We start from the raw sequence: 15,540 nt of genomic DNA on the forward strand, positions 1-15,540 counted from the left end.
GCTTACACCTCTGAGGTTGCTGGTCCCTTGCTGGTTCTTGTGTCATTGTGGTCATGGGCTTTGCCACTGGGCTGGTAAGCACCTGTCCTGTTTCCAGGAGTTGCAACCTGGGTTGTGGGTTCCAGCTCTGCAATGGGGTAGCGGGAAGGTGGGATGGGAGCCAGCGTCATGGGCACCTCCATCACATCTAGGGTTGTTGTGTCTGTAGGCGCTGGTGCAGCAGGTTGGGAGGCCAAGGTTGCCGGCACCAATGCAGCTTGGAGGGGCTGGGTTCATGGGCTCTATTGTCACTGTTACCAGACTCTTCGTGGTCTCAGACACTGCTAAAGCTGAGGGGCCGCTGTCATGCATGGTGCCTCCACCGCTGCTCCCAAGTTTTCTGGGATTGTTGGCACTACCACTGCCGGGGGTGCTCGATATGTGGGCATTACTGCTGCTGCTGGGCAGGCTGGGGTCATGGGTGCTCTGTCACCTCCACAGAGGGAGGGGTACCTGTGTGGGTGCTGCCATGATTCCTGGAGCCTTTGGTCACAGGCGCCACCATCATGGTTCTTGGAGACTTAGGTCACAGGCACTGCTCCTGCTTTTGGAGGCACCAGGGTCTCGGATGCAGCCCCGGCTGCTGAGAGGGCTGGGATTGTAGACATCACTGTTGGGAGAGGACAAGGAGGCTGGGTCACGGGCGTTGCTGCAGTTCCTGAAGCCTCTGTTCTCTGGAGCCACCGCTGCTGCTCTCCTGGTTCCACTGCCTCTACGGGATCTAGTCCACCCACCTTCGAATGTATAGATGAATGGATCTCTCAGGCATTCTGATATGCTGTGCAGAGAGTCCTTTGTTGGTATATGGATGTCCTACTTGTTGTAACTTAGAGGGGAGAGACAAATGGGGCAACTCATTCTACCATGATGCTGATGTCACTCTCTCAATTTCTTCTTTATAACAATAATTTTAAATATATTTGTTTTATAACTTCTATACAAAACCTTTATTATCTGAAGTTTTTAGGGCTCCAATCATGCTATTTTTATGTCTGCTGACTCTTGTTTAAAGCATATTGTCTCCTATGTTTCAGAATTTTGGATTGTGAGCTCATGTTTAGAAGGATTTTATGTTAATTTTTTAATATGGAATTACTGAGTCTCACAAGAAGTATAAATTGGGGGCCGGCCCCATGGCTTAGCGGTTAAGCGCACGCGCTCCGCTGCTGGCGGCCCGGGTTCGGATCCCGGGCGTGCACCGACGCACCGCTTCTCCGGCCATGCTGAGGCCGTGTCCCACATACAGCAACTAGAAGGATGTGCAGCTATGACATACAACTATCTACTGGGGTTTTGGGGGAAAAATAAATAAATAAATAAAATTATAAAAAAAAAAAGAAATATAAATTGGAATCTCAGTCTCATGTGAGGACTTTCCCACCACTACAAATTCTCAGAGAAGACTTTTTTACCCTTCCTTTCCAGAACCCAGACCAAATAATAAACTTCCTTATTATTTCCCTGTTTCTCAGAGTAAATTTTTTCTTGTCAACTTTCTTATGGAGGGTGTGGTCCTTTAAGAATCCCAGCTTCACAAAGGGATCTCAAGCCCACCTTCCCCCATAATGCAGACCCAAGACTCATTTCCATCTCCACAGAGCTGGTCAAAGCCAAGCTCCTTTGTTGGCCAGACTGTGACCCTCACTCTAATACCCTCAGTCAGAACATCAAGTCACACTTGCCAGTTCTGTTTTACAACTTTCTTTCCTTATCCCTCCCGTCTTCCTCTCCATCTCCCTCTTCTTTTATGTCTCTCATAATTCCCTCTATTTTTTTGTGAGACTAACCATGGATTCAACGGATATTTGTCCTTTGTAGTGGTACAGTTTTCAGATTTTTCTAATCTGCCGTATTGCCAGAAATGAAACTCTCAACCCAGAGATATCTTTTTCTTATTCCAGGCCTCAAGGTTTAAAAAACTAAAGATGGAATCTATGCTATTAGGGAAAAGATGGTGCTTGTTTGCATGAAGTCAGGGCTCTGGTGATATTTTTGAAATCATCCTCAGAGAATTGTGGGTTTAGTTCTATTTGGTTGGTGAAGATTCAACAATTTTGTCCCCAAACAGTTAACTTTGCTTCCTGACGCCACGGGTGTCTGTCCAGCTGGGCTTTAACTCTGGCTTTCAGAGACTTTTCTGTAATTCTATCTATTAGACATCTTTATGCCTCATTTCAGGTTGAGCCCATAGAGTTTCACTTCTTGGAAGGTCAGGGATGGAAAGGATCCTAGAGGTCATGTAGTCTAACCATTCATTTTACGTATGAGGCATTGGGCTCAGAGGAATGATGGGATCAGCTCAAGACACATAGGGCGAGAGAAGGAGAGCTGAGACCAGACCCCAGGAGTTTTGATTCTCTATAGGGCTTTCCCCACTCAACACAAAGCCTCTTCTCTTCCTCTTCCTTAGTATGGTGTATTAGAAAATGGACAAGCCTGTGTGGCACAGAGTGAATAAGAACCCAGAGAGCACCTCTCACAGTGCCTGGCACATGGTAGAAACTCCATCCATTTAAGTTCACTTCCCTTTGGCTTCTCCCAGGGTGTAAAACAACAGAAATTTATTATCTCACAATTCCAGAGGCCACAAGTCTGAAATCAAGGTGTTGACAGAGCTGCACTCCCTCCGGAGGCCCTCGAGGAGAGTCTGTTCCTCGTCTCTTGCAACTACTGTTGACTTGTGGCTGCATCATTCCAACCTCTGCCTCTGTGTCCCATCGCCTTCTCTGTGTGTGTCTCTGATCTCCCTCTGCTTCTCTCTTATAAGGATACACGTGACTGCATGCAGGCCTCACTTAGGGAATCCAAGATAAGCCCCTCCTCTCAAGATCCTTAACTTAATCACATCTTTTGCCATATAAGGTAATATTCATAGGTTCTGGGAATGAGGAAGTAGATATATCTTTGGGGGGACATTTTGTTTGCTTAAAACACCCCAGATGCCAACTGACTATACTTCCAAGGTCCTTCTTTTCTTTTCTTTCCCCAGGGATAGTTTATTTCCTATTCCCAAGTGTATTATTTGACCTTGAAACATGTTTCACTCTTACCACCTGGCTATGCAAAAGGACTGCTGCCTCAATGCTCTGCTAACTCCCTTTGTAGTGAAGGTTCAGCCCTGTGATTAGGCACCTACTTTGCACCAGGCCACATAGACCCATGAGGTCCTCACAGTCTACTTTCGGTAGCTGACAGTAGCATGATCGTTGTAAGTCACAGATGCTGTGAGAACATGGGAGATGCAGTGATTGGGGGTCTTAGGTTCCATGTCACATCCTTGCTTTCATTCTGCAAAAATATTTCAAGTATCCACAATCCACCAGATAAGAAATTAAAGAGACACAGCCTGTGCCCTGAATTAGGAGCTAACAGTTGAATAGGAGGTAAATATAAGAAAAAATACTGAGGGAGCACAGAGAAGGGGCACATCCAACCCAGGCTGGGGTGGGGGACAGGGAGTAGAGCCAGTTCAGAAGGGCTTCCTGGAGGAAGTGGTTCTAGAGCTGCATCTCAAAGAATGAGTGGAGATAGTCAAGGTAATAAGGGGGTGGAGAACATTCTGCACAGAGGGAGAAAGGCATGCAAAGGCATAGAGAAGTGAGTGGATGGGCATGTTCCTCATCGTCTTTCATGTCATCTTCCTCCTGTGCCCATCTGTCCAGCTGTCCCTCACCAGACATTGGCTGAGCTCCCATGCCCATGCCTTGTGGTGTTATGCTGCGGGCTGCACAAAAGGTACTCCCCACCCCAGATGCCTATGTATGAATCTAATGGAAGATTGATTTAGGTGACGACAGACCTAGAGTTTTCACTCAGAAGTCCTGGGTCAGGCATAACTGTGACTTCATTCTCCTGAAACTTTTCTCTACAGGGACCCTGACCTCAGACCCCTATGACTTTGCCAACTCCTGGGCCCTGAGCAGTGGAGAACAGCGATGCAAACGGGCATCCCCTCCCAGCAGCCTGTGCAACGTCTCCTCTGAGGAAGTGCAGAAGGTCGGTACAGCCCAGGCTGGGAGCGGTCTGGATGGTGTGGGACTTCTGGAATTAAGAGGCAGAAAGACATCTGGTCTCAGATCTTCCATCTGGGGGAGGAATGAGCTTACCTCTGTGGGTCCCTCTGGCTGTTCAATGTAGGGTTCCCATGGACCTCTTTCCTTCTGAAAACCAACTGTGGCTAGAGTCTGGTTAGCTCTAATTCTAATACAACCCTGGTCCTGGAACTCTAAAAATGGGTCTAGTCTAGTGAATTGGTCTAGTGAGTGACTATACTTTTCTGTTTCACACTCCAGCACCTTCTTTTGTCCCCAAATATTGCCATCATCACCTGTCTGAAATTCTGCAATGCAAAACCGTTTCTCTTTAGGTGTTTGTTAAGGGTCATTATAAAGTACAAACAGGAGGGCAAGGCCCCAAGATCTTAACCAGCACATCGGCAAGGAGGGGGTTACTTTACATTTGGAAGTGGGGGGGAGGGAAGGGGCGAGGATGGGCCTGAAGTGACCAGCCTGGAAGTTGTAATATTTTCCTAAGGCTGCGGTAGCAAATTATCTCAAACTCAGTGGCTTTCAGCAACAGAAATATATCCTCTCATAGTTCTGGAGGCCAGAAGTCTGAATTTAGTTTCTCTGGGCCAAGATCAAGGTGTTGGCAGGGCCACACTCCCTCTGGAGGCTCTAGGGGAGAATCCTCCCTGGTCTCTTCCAGCTACCGGTGGCTGTGACATTCCTTGGCTTGTGGCCACATCCCTCTGGTCACCACCTCTGTAGTCACAGGGCCTCCTTCTCGTCTGTGTGCTTCTGTCCTGAGACTTAGCACAGACGTGGCACCTCCCATCACTTCCCACATAGCCCCTATTTCTACCAGTACAGTTGCTCGTTAGTGGCTCTTTCCCCTTCAGAGTTGCCCTTTATGATCCCACTACCCAGAACCTCCTAGCTGAAGAGAAGGGGTTTGGGCTGGGAGGGAGTGGGCAGGACTGCACCCTGTCTCCACCTTCTGCAGGTAGAGATGGCCTTTGTGTCTCTGTCTGTGGGGTGTTGGGAGGATGACGCTTTAGGAGGTGGAAGACTTCCCTTGATGGATGACCCTCTCTCCCTGCTTGGGGTCAGGCTGCCTGGGCCCAGGGAGGAGGGAGCAGCAAGGCTCCTGGATGAAGGTGGGCCCTTGTTAGCACATTGATTGCCCTGTCGAGGCTGTGCTCAGAGACTCACCAGCTGGGGAACACAGTTCCTTGGAGGTGTTGTAAGTCAGGTTCCCTGGGAAGCAGACTCTGTGAGGGGGGTTTGGGTGCAGGGGTTACTGGGGAGGCTCTCGGGAGCATCATCGGTAAGAGAGTGGGAGAAGCAGTGCTGGGCAGTGGGAGAAGATGAACCGCCATGTATGTAGTTACAACCAAGGCTCAGCTGATCCTTCAAGGAGCTCTGAAAGCTGGGGTGGTGCCCATTGGGCAAGAGGGCCCACACTGACCAGTCATTGGATGTAGGCTGCCTCTGGGAGAGGAGGCAGGATATCGCTCTTGGACTGAGGGCAATGCCTGCAGAGTGACTCAGCAGTGAGCCCTTAGCAGCCAACACTCTTAGCTGCTGGTGGATGTGTCCTTCAGCTCTGAAGAGCATCTACACTGCACCCAGCATCCTCTGTAGAGCTGACTACTTAACAGCATTACCTCCCTGTCCCCATCCAGGGAGCAACCACGTTGTTCCAACCTACAGCCATAAAGGAAGAAGGCGGCCCCTGCTTATATCCAGGACCACCGCCATGACAGGACTTGAGAGGCCACAATAAACACTTTGCCTGGGCGTGAACAATTCTGAGGAAATTGATGAGGAAACCAAAGCCATAGAAGGTTATGTAGCTGCCCAAAGTCACCAGCTAACAAGTTGCAGAGTCTGAATTCATGCTCTGGCTGCCTCCCCTACTTCTGTTGTTCTGGTTGCATCGCCTCAGGCTGCTCAAGTTATTTCTACTTGTGGCCCTTGTGTTTTCCTTTAAGAGTTGTGCTCCACAATTCTTAAGGTTCCTTTCAGCTCTAAAACTCTTTGTGTGTTTCTGTGGATTGGGTTAGAGAGACAGTTCATAATAGGTCTCAATGAATATTCAATGGAGGGATGAATTGCAAATTAGGTGGTGTTATTTACCTAATAATCCCGAATCCTTCACTTGTAGAAGTCTAATTTACCCAAATCTGCATATAAGTAGAGAAACTCCAGCCCTCTCTTACTCCAGAAACAGAATAACACCCCGCCCCCCACACACCCATCCCTACCTTAGCATGAGAGAGCTTCATTATTAGCTGGTTACTCACTCAGCCAATCTTTTCCATTTTCATAGAACAATTTGATCTTGTGAACCAGGGAGAATGTCAGGCCCAGGAAAATACTCTGGGTTGATGCTGAATCTAGCTGCCTAGGTTGTAAACACAATTTCCAATTTATAAGCAAGTACATTTCAAACACTCTTTTTCCTGGGTTTCCAGTGTTTCACTGGTGCTAGATTTTCCGAGTCCATAAACATCTGTGTCACTTGGAATGTAGCCCAGTACTGGCAACAGACAAAGGCAGACTGAGTTCTAACACCTGGGAGGAAGGTGTTGTCATGAGGAAGGAGGTAGTTTCCTCTCCTTTCCAGGAAAACTTTGAAATATCTGAAGCTTGCCCTTGGTGGTCCCTTGGGTTTTTCTCATCCCTGGACTTTGGCATTGTTCTAAGGGTATGGGTTTGGAGTCAGGCCACTTATTGGCTTTGTAACTGGGCAAGACACTTGCCTTCTCCGAGCCTCAGTTTCCAAGTATGTTAAGCAGGCACAGGAATAGTACCTGCTACACAGGGTCATTGTAAGTCTAACAGAGAATATGTGCAGAGTGTTTAGCCCAGTGGGCCTCAATTGTCTGAGCTGTTAGTGTTATTATTATTTTTATTATTTTTATTATTTATGGACCCCTGGTGTCGTCCCATTGTCTGTGTTTGCCACTGGAGTGCCCACACTTTGAGAGGGGGACTGGGGAGAGGCCAAGCACACGCAGTACTTTAAGCATAAATTCCAAAATTCATCCTTTTTCTCTTCCCCCCTCCAGTTATAACCCCATTCCTTTTGGGGAGCTAAGCCCAGCTTGAAGTTAGAAGGAGAGCAAGGTCCCTAAATACGTGCATGCTGAGGGGTAGGTAAAGGACAGAAGCCAGCTCTTCCTCTGGAGCCACTCACTGACCCCAGTGAGTTTCAGAGTGAGTGCGCTCAGGACGATTGCAGTGAATGGGGGGCGGTGAGGGGGAGATTTTTATCATTTCTTTCTTTTATTTTGACACTTACGGTTCTATGGTTGGCTGGTGGTTCACCCTCTCCTGCCCTTCAATGTTCTCTGGGCAGGGGTGATATTAAGGGGGGTGCCTCATTGGTGAGGTGGGTGGGGGCCACGTGTGTTTGTACCTCTAATACTCTCTGAGCTCTCTGAGGGCACGGGCTTTGTCTCACTTTATTTTGCAAACATAGGCCAGCTCGGAGTAAGTGCTGGACAAATGTTCCCCTGCCCTCGGAGTACATGGGAATACTCTCATTTATCCATAAGGAGTGGGAGGTGAAGACAGGATTTTCAAATGGAGAACCTGATACTGAGGCCAGTTGAGGAGGGAGACTGAGCACTTTGTCTCCGGGAGACAAAGGGGAGGGAAGGAGGGAGGGAACATCCACAAGAGCCTCATTTGTCTCCTGGGCGCCTCCTCCAGCTGCACACTCGCTACTCACTTTGTCTCCTGGGTGTGTTCAAGTCCTTACTAACCAGTGTCCTGGGAGCAGCTTAAGAAATTGGTTACCAAGTTCTTAGTGCTGGGCTGAGGCCCCCAAACACTCTGGACCTCCCAAAACATAAGCTCCTTCAAGCTCAGAACCCCTGGTTTCAGGTTGTTTACCTGAGAAGAGAGGCCTGGCTTTGTCTCAACCAATCAGGTTGTGTTTGCCCATGACAAGGGCACCCTCATTGGCTGGGAACCACAATGATTCATCTCCTGGGAGGTGATTAATGTGGTCTTTGCAATTGTTTACAGCCTGCTTAGTTCCACTGGGCCCCCAGGTTCAGAAGTCAGGTCTGGCAAATGGGCATCACTTACAAGTGTTTGCCATGGTGGCTCCCAGGGCCACTTGCAGTGGCAGTCCTCTGTGAGGGAGACCACATGGACCTGAGAACTTTCCGTGAGAGCCTATTCTCTCACTTTTCTGGCACTTTTCGTCTTTCTAAGGTGGTAGCAAGGAGTGTGCTCATTCTGAGGGCCAGGTCATATTACTTATGCCTAGCGGATGAATGTCTCCTTGTTATGCCAACAGAACCCAGAGCCTCTCTCCTGGGACTGATAATGGCTTGTTTGATTGCATGCAAATCTGCAGTTTCTTCAGCTTTTCAAACAGAAGGCAGAATGCTGGAGTCTGGAGCTCAGGGTGTAGACCTAGTAATAAAAAGCCCCAAGCTTTAAATCCTCAAATAATTGGTGTTAATTTGCAGGTAACTCTACTACACAAGGAACATTTTAGAAAGATCCTTAGGTTGCTTTTTTTAAAATTCTGTCAGTCTGGGGAATGTCAGCAAGGGCTAAACCTCATAAAGGGATCTTGTCTTTGTCCTGCAGTCCTGTCTGCAACATGAAGCCCAAGGCTCCAGGGGGCTGGACTGAGGCTGCCTATGTAGTGCTCTTGCTAATTAGAACAAGGCACCCCCTCCTCAAGACGCTTTACCACTACCTGCTGGGAAATTGCCATAATAAACATTAAAAATATACACAGAATGTAAGTACACATGTGTGGTGTCTACGATGTGAACGACAGTGTCTTGGGTGTGGTGCCACCGTGCACTGTGTGAGCTGCTGAACTATACTCAATGGCCATGGCCTTTGCCTTGCTTCCACCGGGAGATGTGGTCCCTGTAACCATCCTCCTCCTCAGGATCACCTACCCTGGAGTGGGGAGATCATCTCCTGTTTTTGCTGCTGCCACCTGAATGTGAGGACACTTTCATGCCTTTGGCCCCAGAGCTCTCTCCATGTACCTCCTTGGAGCTTGTCCTCAAGATGACCAGTCTTTCTTGAGAAGAGTTATTCTCATCAGTTATTACTCAGCCTTCCAGAGGGAAATCATCCATCAGCAGCATCAACCTCAGGTGTCTGGAGCAGAAGGAACATCTTTTCATCAATGTTAGGAATCTTAGGCTCGTAAAAACTCAGAGTGGGATGAGATTCTAAAAGCTATCTAGTCTAGCCCCCTGCCCACTGCACGAAAGCTCTCCACAAGCTCTATCCAGGTAGACAGGTGGTGCTGTAACCTTGACCTGAAGGGTCAAGTCTTCGAGACATCCTCGCTGGTACCTTCCCAGCTATCTTGCAGAGCACAGTCCTAGGCAGCCCCTCTTGGCTCTCTAAATCTTTCCTTTCTTTTTATCTTCATTTGAAGATAAAGCCCTTCCTCAATGCCCTTGAATACTAGAGAAGCAAGATCCTTCCAGTCTGGTTTCTCCAGGTCTTATTCAGGCGTTCATGTCCAGTTGTACTCCCATCAGTCACCCAACAGTCCCTGATTGCCTGTTTTCCCTGGGCTCCGAATTTGGTGTTTATACCATGGACACAATCCTTATGCTTTTTGTTCTTTTGCTGTTCATGTCTGCACATTTTCCCCCTCTCCTCTTCCTCTGAAACAGCATGCTGTTCACTGTAATTCCTCTTCCCCCCAGGAAGTCACCTGTCCGCACAAGCTAACATTTGAAAATACTTTGAATGTTTACTTTGAATAACCATAACGTGTCTCGTCAAGAGCACAAAGAGGCACATAAAATACCCATTCTGTTGGGAACAATCCAATTCACTCTTTACATCCTCATGAAACATTGCCCAAACCTTTTCTTTGCAAAGTACGTACCCAGCTCTTTCTACTATTTCTGCTCACAGTCGTGCTGGAAGGGAGCTCTCAGGCCTGGAGGGAGGTAATTTAAGCACAGAGGACTTGGCTGGGGTGCTAAGTGCCTGGCAGAGCTGGGGGGCTCACTGGCCAGGTCCACTTCTGGCATCCCTCCTTTCTGTCTCAGCCTCTTCAATTCACGTAATTGGGTGATTTGGCCTGGAATAGACTTTTCTTGGAGATCAGGAAAAATTTTGTTACATTCATTTGCTTGGTAGAATAGTTGTGATTGATAGAGAAATTGTGGTTGGAGAGTCTGGTTCAGGGAAGGTCAGTAAATCTCAAGGAAAGACCCTTGTAACCCCAGACCCTAGAGGAGTTAGTTGTCAGATGAGAGCACTGTGACCTGCCCTGGTTTTACAGACAGAGTGCCCACCCACTATGTCCTAGTGATGCTTAGCTCAGAGTTGAGGTTTAGACGCAAGTACACACACACACCCTTCTCCCCTTTGCAGAGTGAGAACTGCTCTCTTGAGTCTCTTGTTACTGAACTAGGTTCGTTTTTGCCCACTGCCCTGAATGGCAAACCCTGGGATGACGAGATTGCAGCAGAGAGAGGGTTTTTTAATCACAAAACAGCCAAGCGAGGAAACGGGAGAATGAGTCTCAAATCCGCTTCCTCGAAAATAGGGACTCAGGGATGTTTATGGGGTAGAGGGCAAGATGGTCTGAAATGTGGAGATAGATGATTGGAGGTGAGGAGAGGTGAGGTAATTGATGATCTGCGCAAGCGTAGTCAGACTTCATGCCTCTTCATAGGATGTGTGTTCACAAAATGGCGGCATTAGCATGACCCAAGGGTGGAGTTTTTAACCTCTTGATGTCAAAACGTCCCTTATTAGACATCTGCCTGGGCCCCGTTGATGGGTTGGTGGTCTCAACCGTCCTGAAGTGCACAAGGGGTTCTAGTTCCTGAAAAACAGCTCAAATATCCATTACCGTGGTGACCCAGGCTCCAAGGAGATGTTATCTATAGGAACCCAGGGGGAGTCAGATAGCATATTGCCTAACCATCACAGTTAACAATGGGCAGGGGAACAACTAAAAGCTACAATCAGTAATTCCAAAAAGGAAAAAAAACTTTAGTTACTAGCTACCTAATCATCAATGGCTAACTGTGTGCCGGTTTCACTGTCTCAAGTCATATGTAGACTAAGCAGTGAGGGTTTATTTTGTGTGCTTTGCTGAGGTCCAAGAATCCAGGGTGCAGTCCCTGGTTTCACCCGGTGTCCTCATGTACTTACTTCCCTGCTCTGCAGCTCAGTCTTCCCTCTCTAATGTAAAGCTCTATCCAACACCTGACCGAATAAGCAGCCTTTTCCTTTAGAGCGGATTCACTCACCTGAGTGCAGGGTGGGAGAAGGGGCAGTGAGCCCATGTGCTTGTGGTGGGACAGGGGTGACCTTGGTGACTGTGTCTTTGGGGGTCTAGCCTTACGGCCAAGATCGGGGCTGTCACAGAGTTTCAAAGATTCTTCTCAAATTAAGCAGAGCATGGCCTTTTAGGGTACTTATTTGACAAATTCTTGAAGAGGGCTCAGTTCAAATGCCTCCTTAACATCACGATCTCAAAATCCTTTAACAAAATATTACTGAAGTGACTTTCTTTCCCTTGTCCTTCCCCCAGTGAGGACAAAAATGAGCAAGAATTTAACGGTGCTCATTCATACATATTTATTGAGATGTTTAGTATGGCTTGGGTGATACTAAAACCGAGTAAGGTGGATTTGCAATGTCATTCAAGGGACAAGGCATGTGAGAAATTGAACAACCATGAAAGAGAACATAAATGCTATCCTTGGTCAGTAAATGAGGAATTGCCAAAACAATGGTAAGTGCTATGGCAGGAGAATCAGCTCTTATCACAGAGCTGGTTATCTTTCCTTACTGGGAGAAGGAGCGTGGAGTGGTTCCATCCCCAGAGCTTGGGCAGACTCCAAACTAGGAGCCCGGGGCTAGCACTTGGCCCTTGCTGTCCCAGCCAGCCAAGCCCTGCCCTGATCCCTGAGAATTGCTCAGATGCCTCCAGGAGACCAAGGTGGAGGGTGAGGAGGGTCCTTTGGAGGCCTCTGTGACTATCTTTCCTGGCTCTGGGGACTTCTGTGACATATTCAGTTACCCTACTTCTCATGAGGGCTCTTCCCCAACTATCTCAGAGAAAGAAACCTCCAACTCCTAGAAAACCATCCACGTGGTGGAAATCTATCAGACAGTTTCACTGGGTCTTTGTGAGGCAGATCATGGAATGTGGGTGGGAGTCTTAGTCCAGCCAGAAGTTATAAATAGAATCAGCAACCCTCCAGCATCCATTCTTGCTGGCTGACCAATGAGAGACTATGCTCTGCCACAGGAGTGAATTCTTCAACCCACTACTGGGGACCAGTTCCTGCGCCAGGAGCCTCCATACCTCCTCCAGGGGCAGTACAGGGCACCCACCCCAGGGCAGGAAAGATCAGGGCTTGGCTGAACAATCTTGCACTTTATATATTAGCCTCTCCTTTCTTTCTTCGCATCAGTCCCAGGAATGCGCCCCTCCCTTCTCCTTTGTCAGCTGTTTGGGAACAAACACAATAGCTAAGCTTCAGCTCTCTTGCTCCTGCTTGTTCTCCTCCCCCACCCCCCTGCCACTAGGGAGATGTGCTTCTTTTCTCTCCCCCTCCCTTGAAACAGCTTGGCATCTCCGGGGAAGAGGCCTGGTCTTCTTTAATGAGCTGAAAATGTGATTAAGATGGGCTGCAATTGGGTCTGCACACCCACCCAGGCAGGGTGAGGTCATGGATTGATGGAGCTGGGGCTGGAGTGCTCTCGCCAGCCTCTGGCACCACAGACAAGAGATGAGGGAAGATAGAAGTGGCTGATGCCTGGTGCTGGAGCCAGGGAGATGCTGGAAATGTGCAAATAAGCTTACCATCTTCTTGTCTCGCTGCCAGAATGGTTTAGCAGAGAGCTGAGAAGCCATTTTCGAGCTGTTTGGCTAGTATTCACAGCAGGCCAATGGTAATAGTTATAAGCACTTGATTGCTCTCCTGTGTAATCTCATTTAGTTTTATTTTGCATCAACCTTCTAAGATGGGTATTGCTGTCTATGTTAGGAGTAAGTTCTGCTGTGAGTGACAGGACACCTAAAGTAACAACGGCTTACATGGTCTAGAAGTTTATTTCTATCTCATTGTAAAGAAGCTCGAGGTGGGAGGTCCAGGGCCAGTACAGGACCCGATGACGTTGGGATCCAAGGTCCTTCTGTCTCGTTTCTCTGTTGTCCGCAGCACGGGGCTTCTACTTCATGATCCAAGATGGCAGCTCAAGCCTCAGCCATCACAACCACATTCCAAGCAGTAGGAAGAGAAAGGATGGAGAAAGAAGCACCCTCTCCTTTTGAGGACACTTCTTGGAAGTTGCACATGACGCTTCTGCTTATGTCCTACTGGGCAAGGCTTACTCCTATGGCTATCCCAGCTGCAAGGGAGGCTAGGAAATGGGGTCTTGCTTCCCAGTGGCTATGTGCCCAGGGGCAAATTGAAAACCAACGGGCCTGTGACTACAAAAGAAGGGAGGAATAGATACTGGACACCTTTCAATCTCTCCCACATTCTCCCTCCTTAACAATGGGTGAGGAGACAGAGGTGCAGAGAGGCGAGACAATTTTCCTAAAGTCACACACTGTGGCAGTGATGGGGTTGGAACTCCAGCCCAACTGGTTTTCTAAAACCTGCGCTATATCCACTGTACTATGCTGGGTCCTGATTTGATTGTTAGCAAACGTGGTGGGGAGGGCTGGGTGCATGGAGGGCGTGGAAAACCATGTGCATTGTGGTTTGGTGACAGGTGACTGGCCTATGGGATGGAATTGGGGTTTGAGTCGTGCTCGGTCACCTCTTCACTAGGACAGCAGTTCACAAACTGTGTAGTCTGAGGACCCCTTTCACTCTTAAAAATGATTGAGGACTTAAAGAGATTTCATTTACCTGGGCGATAGCTATGGATATTTACCATACTAGAGGTTAAAACTGAAAAGTTTAAAACATATTAATTCATTTAAAAAATAATAAACACACTATATTTAACATGAATAACATCTTCTAATAAAAATAACTATAAATTCCAAACAAAAAAAAAGTTTAGGGAGAAGAATGGCATTGCTTCACCATTTTCCAGAGAAATCATCTGGATTCTCAGATCCGTTTCTGCAGGCAGTCTGTTGTGACATCACACATCACATAGCCTCTGGAAAATTCCACTGTGCACTTAGGAAAGAATGAGAGCGAAAAGGGCAGACCACATCTTAGTACTATTATGAAAATAGTTTTGCCCTCGTGGACCCCTGAGAGGATCTTAGGAGTCTGTAGGTGGTTCCCGGACCACACTTTGAGTGAATTCTTTACTCTCTCCATGCCTCAGTTTCCAAATCTGAAAGACTGTTTTAATCTAGCCTTTCTGTGAGGAGGTGTGTGTTCTTTGCCAGTGTCTTCAGGCTTCTGAAGAGCCAGTTTGTGGGGGTGGGTGACGAGGGTCTCTGAAACACTTTAGTTGGGTTAGGAGAGAGTGCGGTCCACTACGGAGGGGAGGAGGGGTTTGTGTCTGCTTTTCCTTAAAGCAGTGAGATGGGCAGAGACTCTGTGGAGGGCCTTCCAGCCAGGGCATTCCGTAAGTCAACAGCCTCCCACAACTGGGTGGACGCTGAGAAGCCAGAGGTGGCTGCCCCAGCTCTCCAGGAGCTGATCTCCTGCTGGTCTGCCCACCCACACTGACGTGCGTGACCAAGCCCAGTTCCCGAGGACAAGAGGGCATGTGGGGATGTGCCTAAACCGTGGATGGCTTGGGTGAAGTGAACACAAGCCAGTTCACCAATTCTAAAGTGGATGGAGGGAGTTAGCCGGGATGAATCAGAGAAAGGTGCCCATGAGAACCTCTCTCAGAGAGTAACAAACGAAGGGTCTGAAGGCACCGGCATGGTCAGAAAATATGAACTTATTCAAGGAGATTCTGGTTAGGTTTGGAACATGATAGGGGCGGTAACTATCTGCAAGAGAAGCTGAGGCCTCTAACCTACTAGAACAAGGCCCTGGGAGCAGCTGTGCCTTTCCTGGGGCGTCTTGGCAACAATGGGCTGCAGTCTCAGGGTTTGGCTCCACCGTAATGACCCTGTTTCTCCTCCTGCCTGAACTTAGGCCGTCGGCCTTGCCTGGCGTGTCCGTCCTCCTGCCCTGAAACCCAGGGCCTGTGTAGCATCCAAAGCCTGGCTCAGACTTTGCCTCCTTTCAGGAAGCCTTTCCTGGCATCTTGGCGGCAAGTTCCTTCCAGCTGCAGTTGGCCTCGTCATTGAGGAGACACCCTTAAATTGAGACCGAGTGTTCAGACTGTTCTGTGAACATTCCCCATGGAAACACCGGGTTCAGGTAGACTGAAAGCTCCCTAAGAACTAGAGAGAGAGTATGACTTACTCATTCTCATGTCGTCACTGTGAGGTTTGATCCAGCATTTCCTTATTGCCTGGTGTGTGCACCCTGGGAATTCAGCTCCTATCTTTGAAAAGCCTGCAGGGAAATGGAGGGGATGGCCACAGAAACGG

The 15,540-nt window shown here is 48.3% G+C and overlaps 1 protein-coding gene across 1 annotated transcript in view; it reads left to right on the plus strand.

Annotated features, from left to right (window-relative positions):
• The window catches only part of VWF (von Willebrand factor), a 152,692-nt gene that overhangs the window by 22,269 nt on the left and 114,883 nt on the right, over positions 1–15,540 (plus strand). Inside the window, exon 6 of the mRNA XM_058559008.1 lies at positions 3,911–4,035. Within this exon, the coding sequence (XP_058414991.1) occupies positions 3,911–4,035 (125 nt within the window). The remainder of the gene's footprint in view (positions 1–3,910; positions 4,036–15,540) is intronic.

Source organism: Diceros bicornis, chromosome 17, assembly GCF_020826845.1.
Source record: "Diceros bicornis minor isolate mBicDic1 chromosome 17, mDicBic1.mat.cur, whole genome shotgun sequence".
Lineage (NCBI taxonomy): Eukaryota > Metazoa > Chordata > Mammalia > Perissodactyla > Rhinocerotidae > Diceros > Diceros bicornis.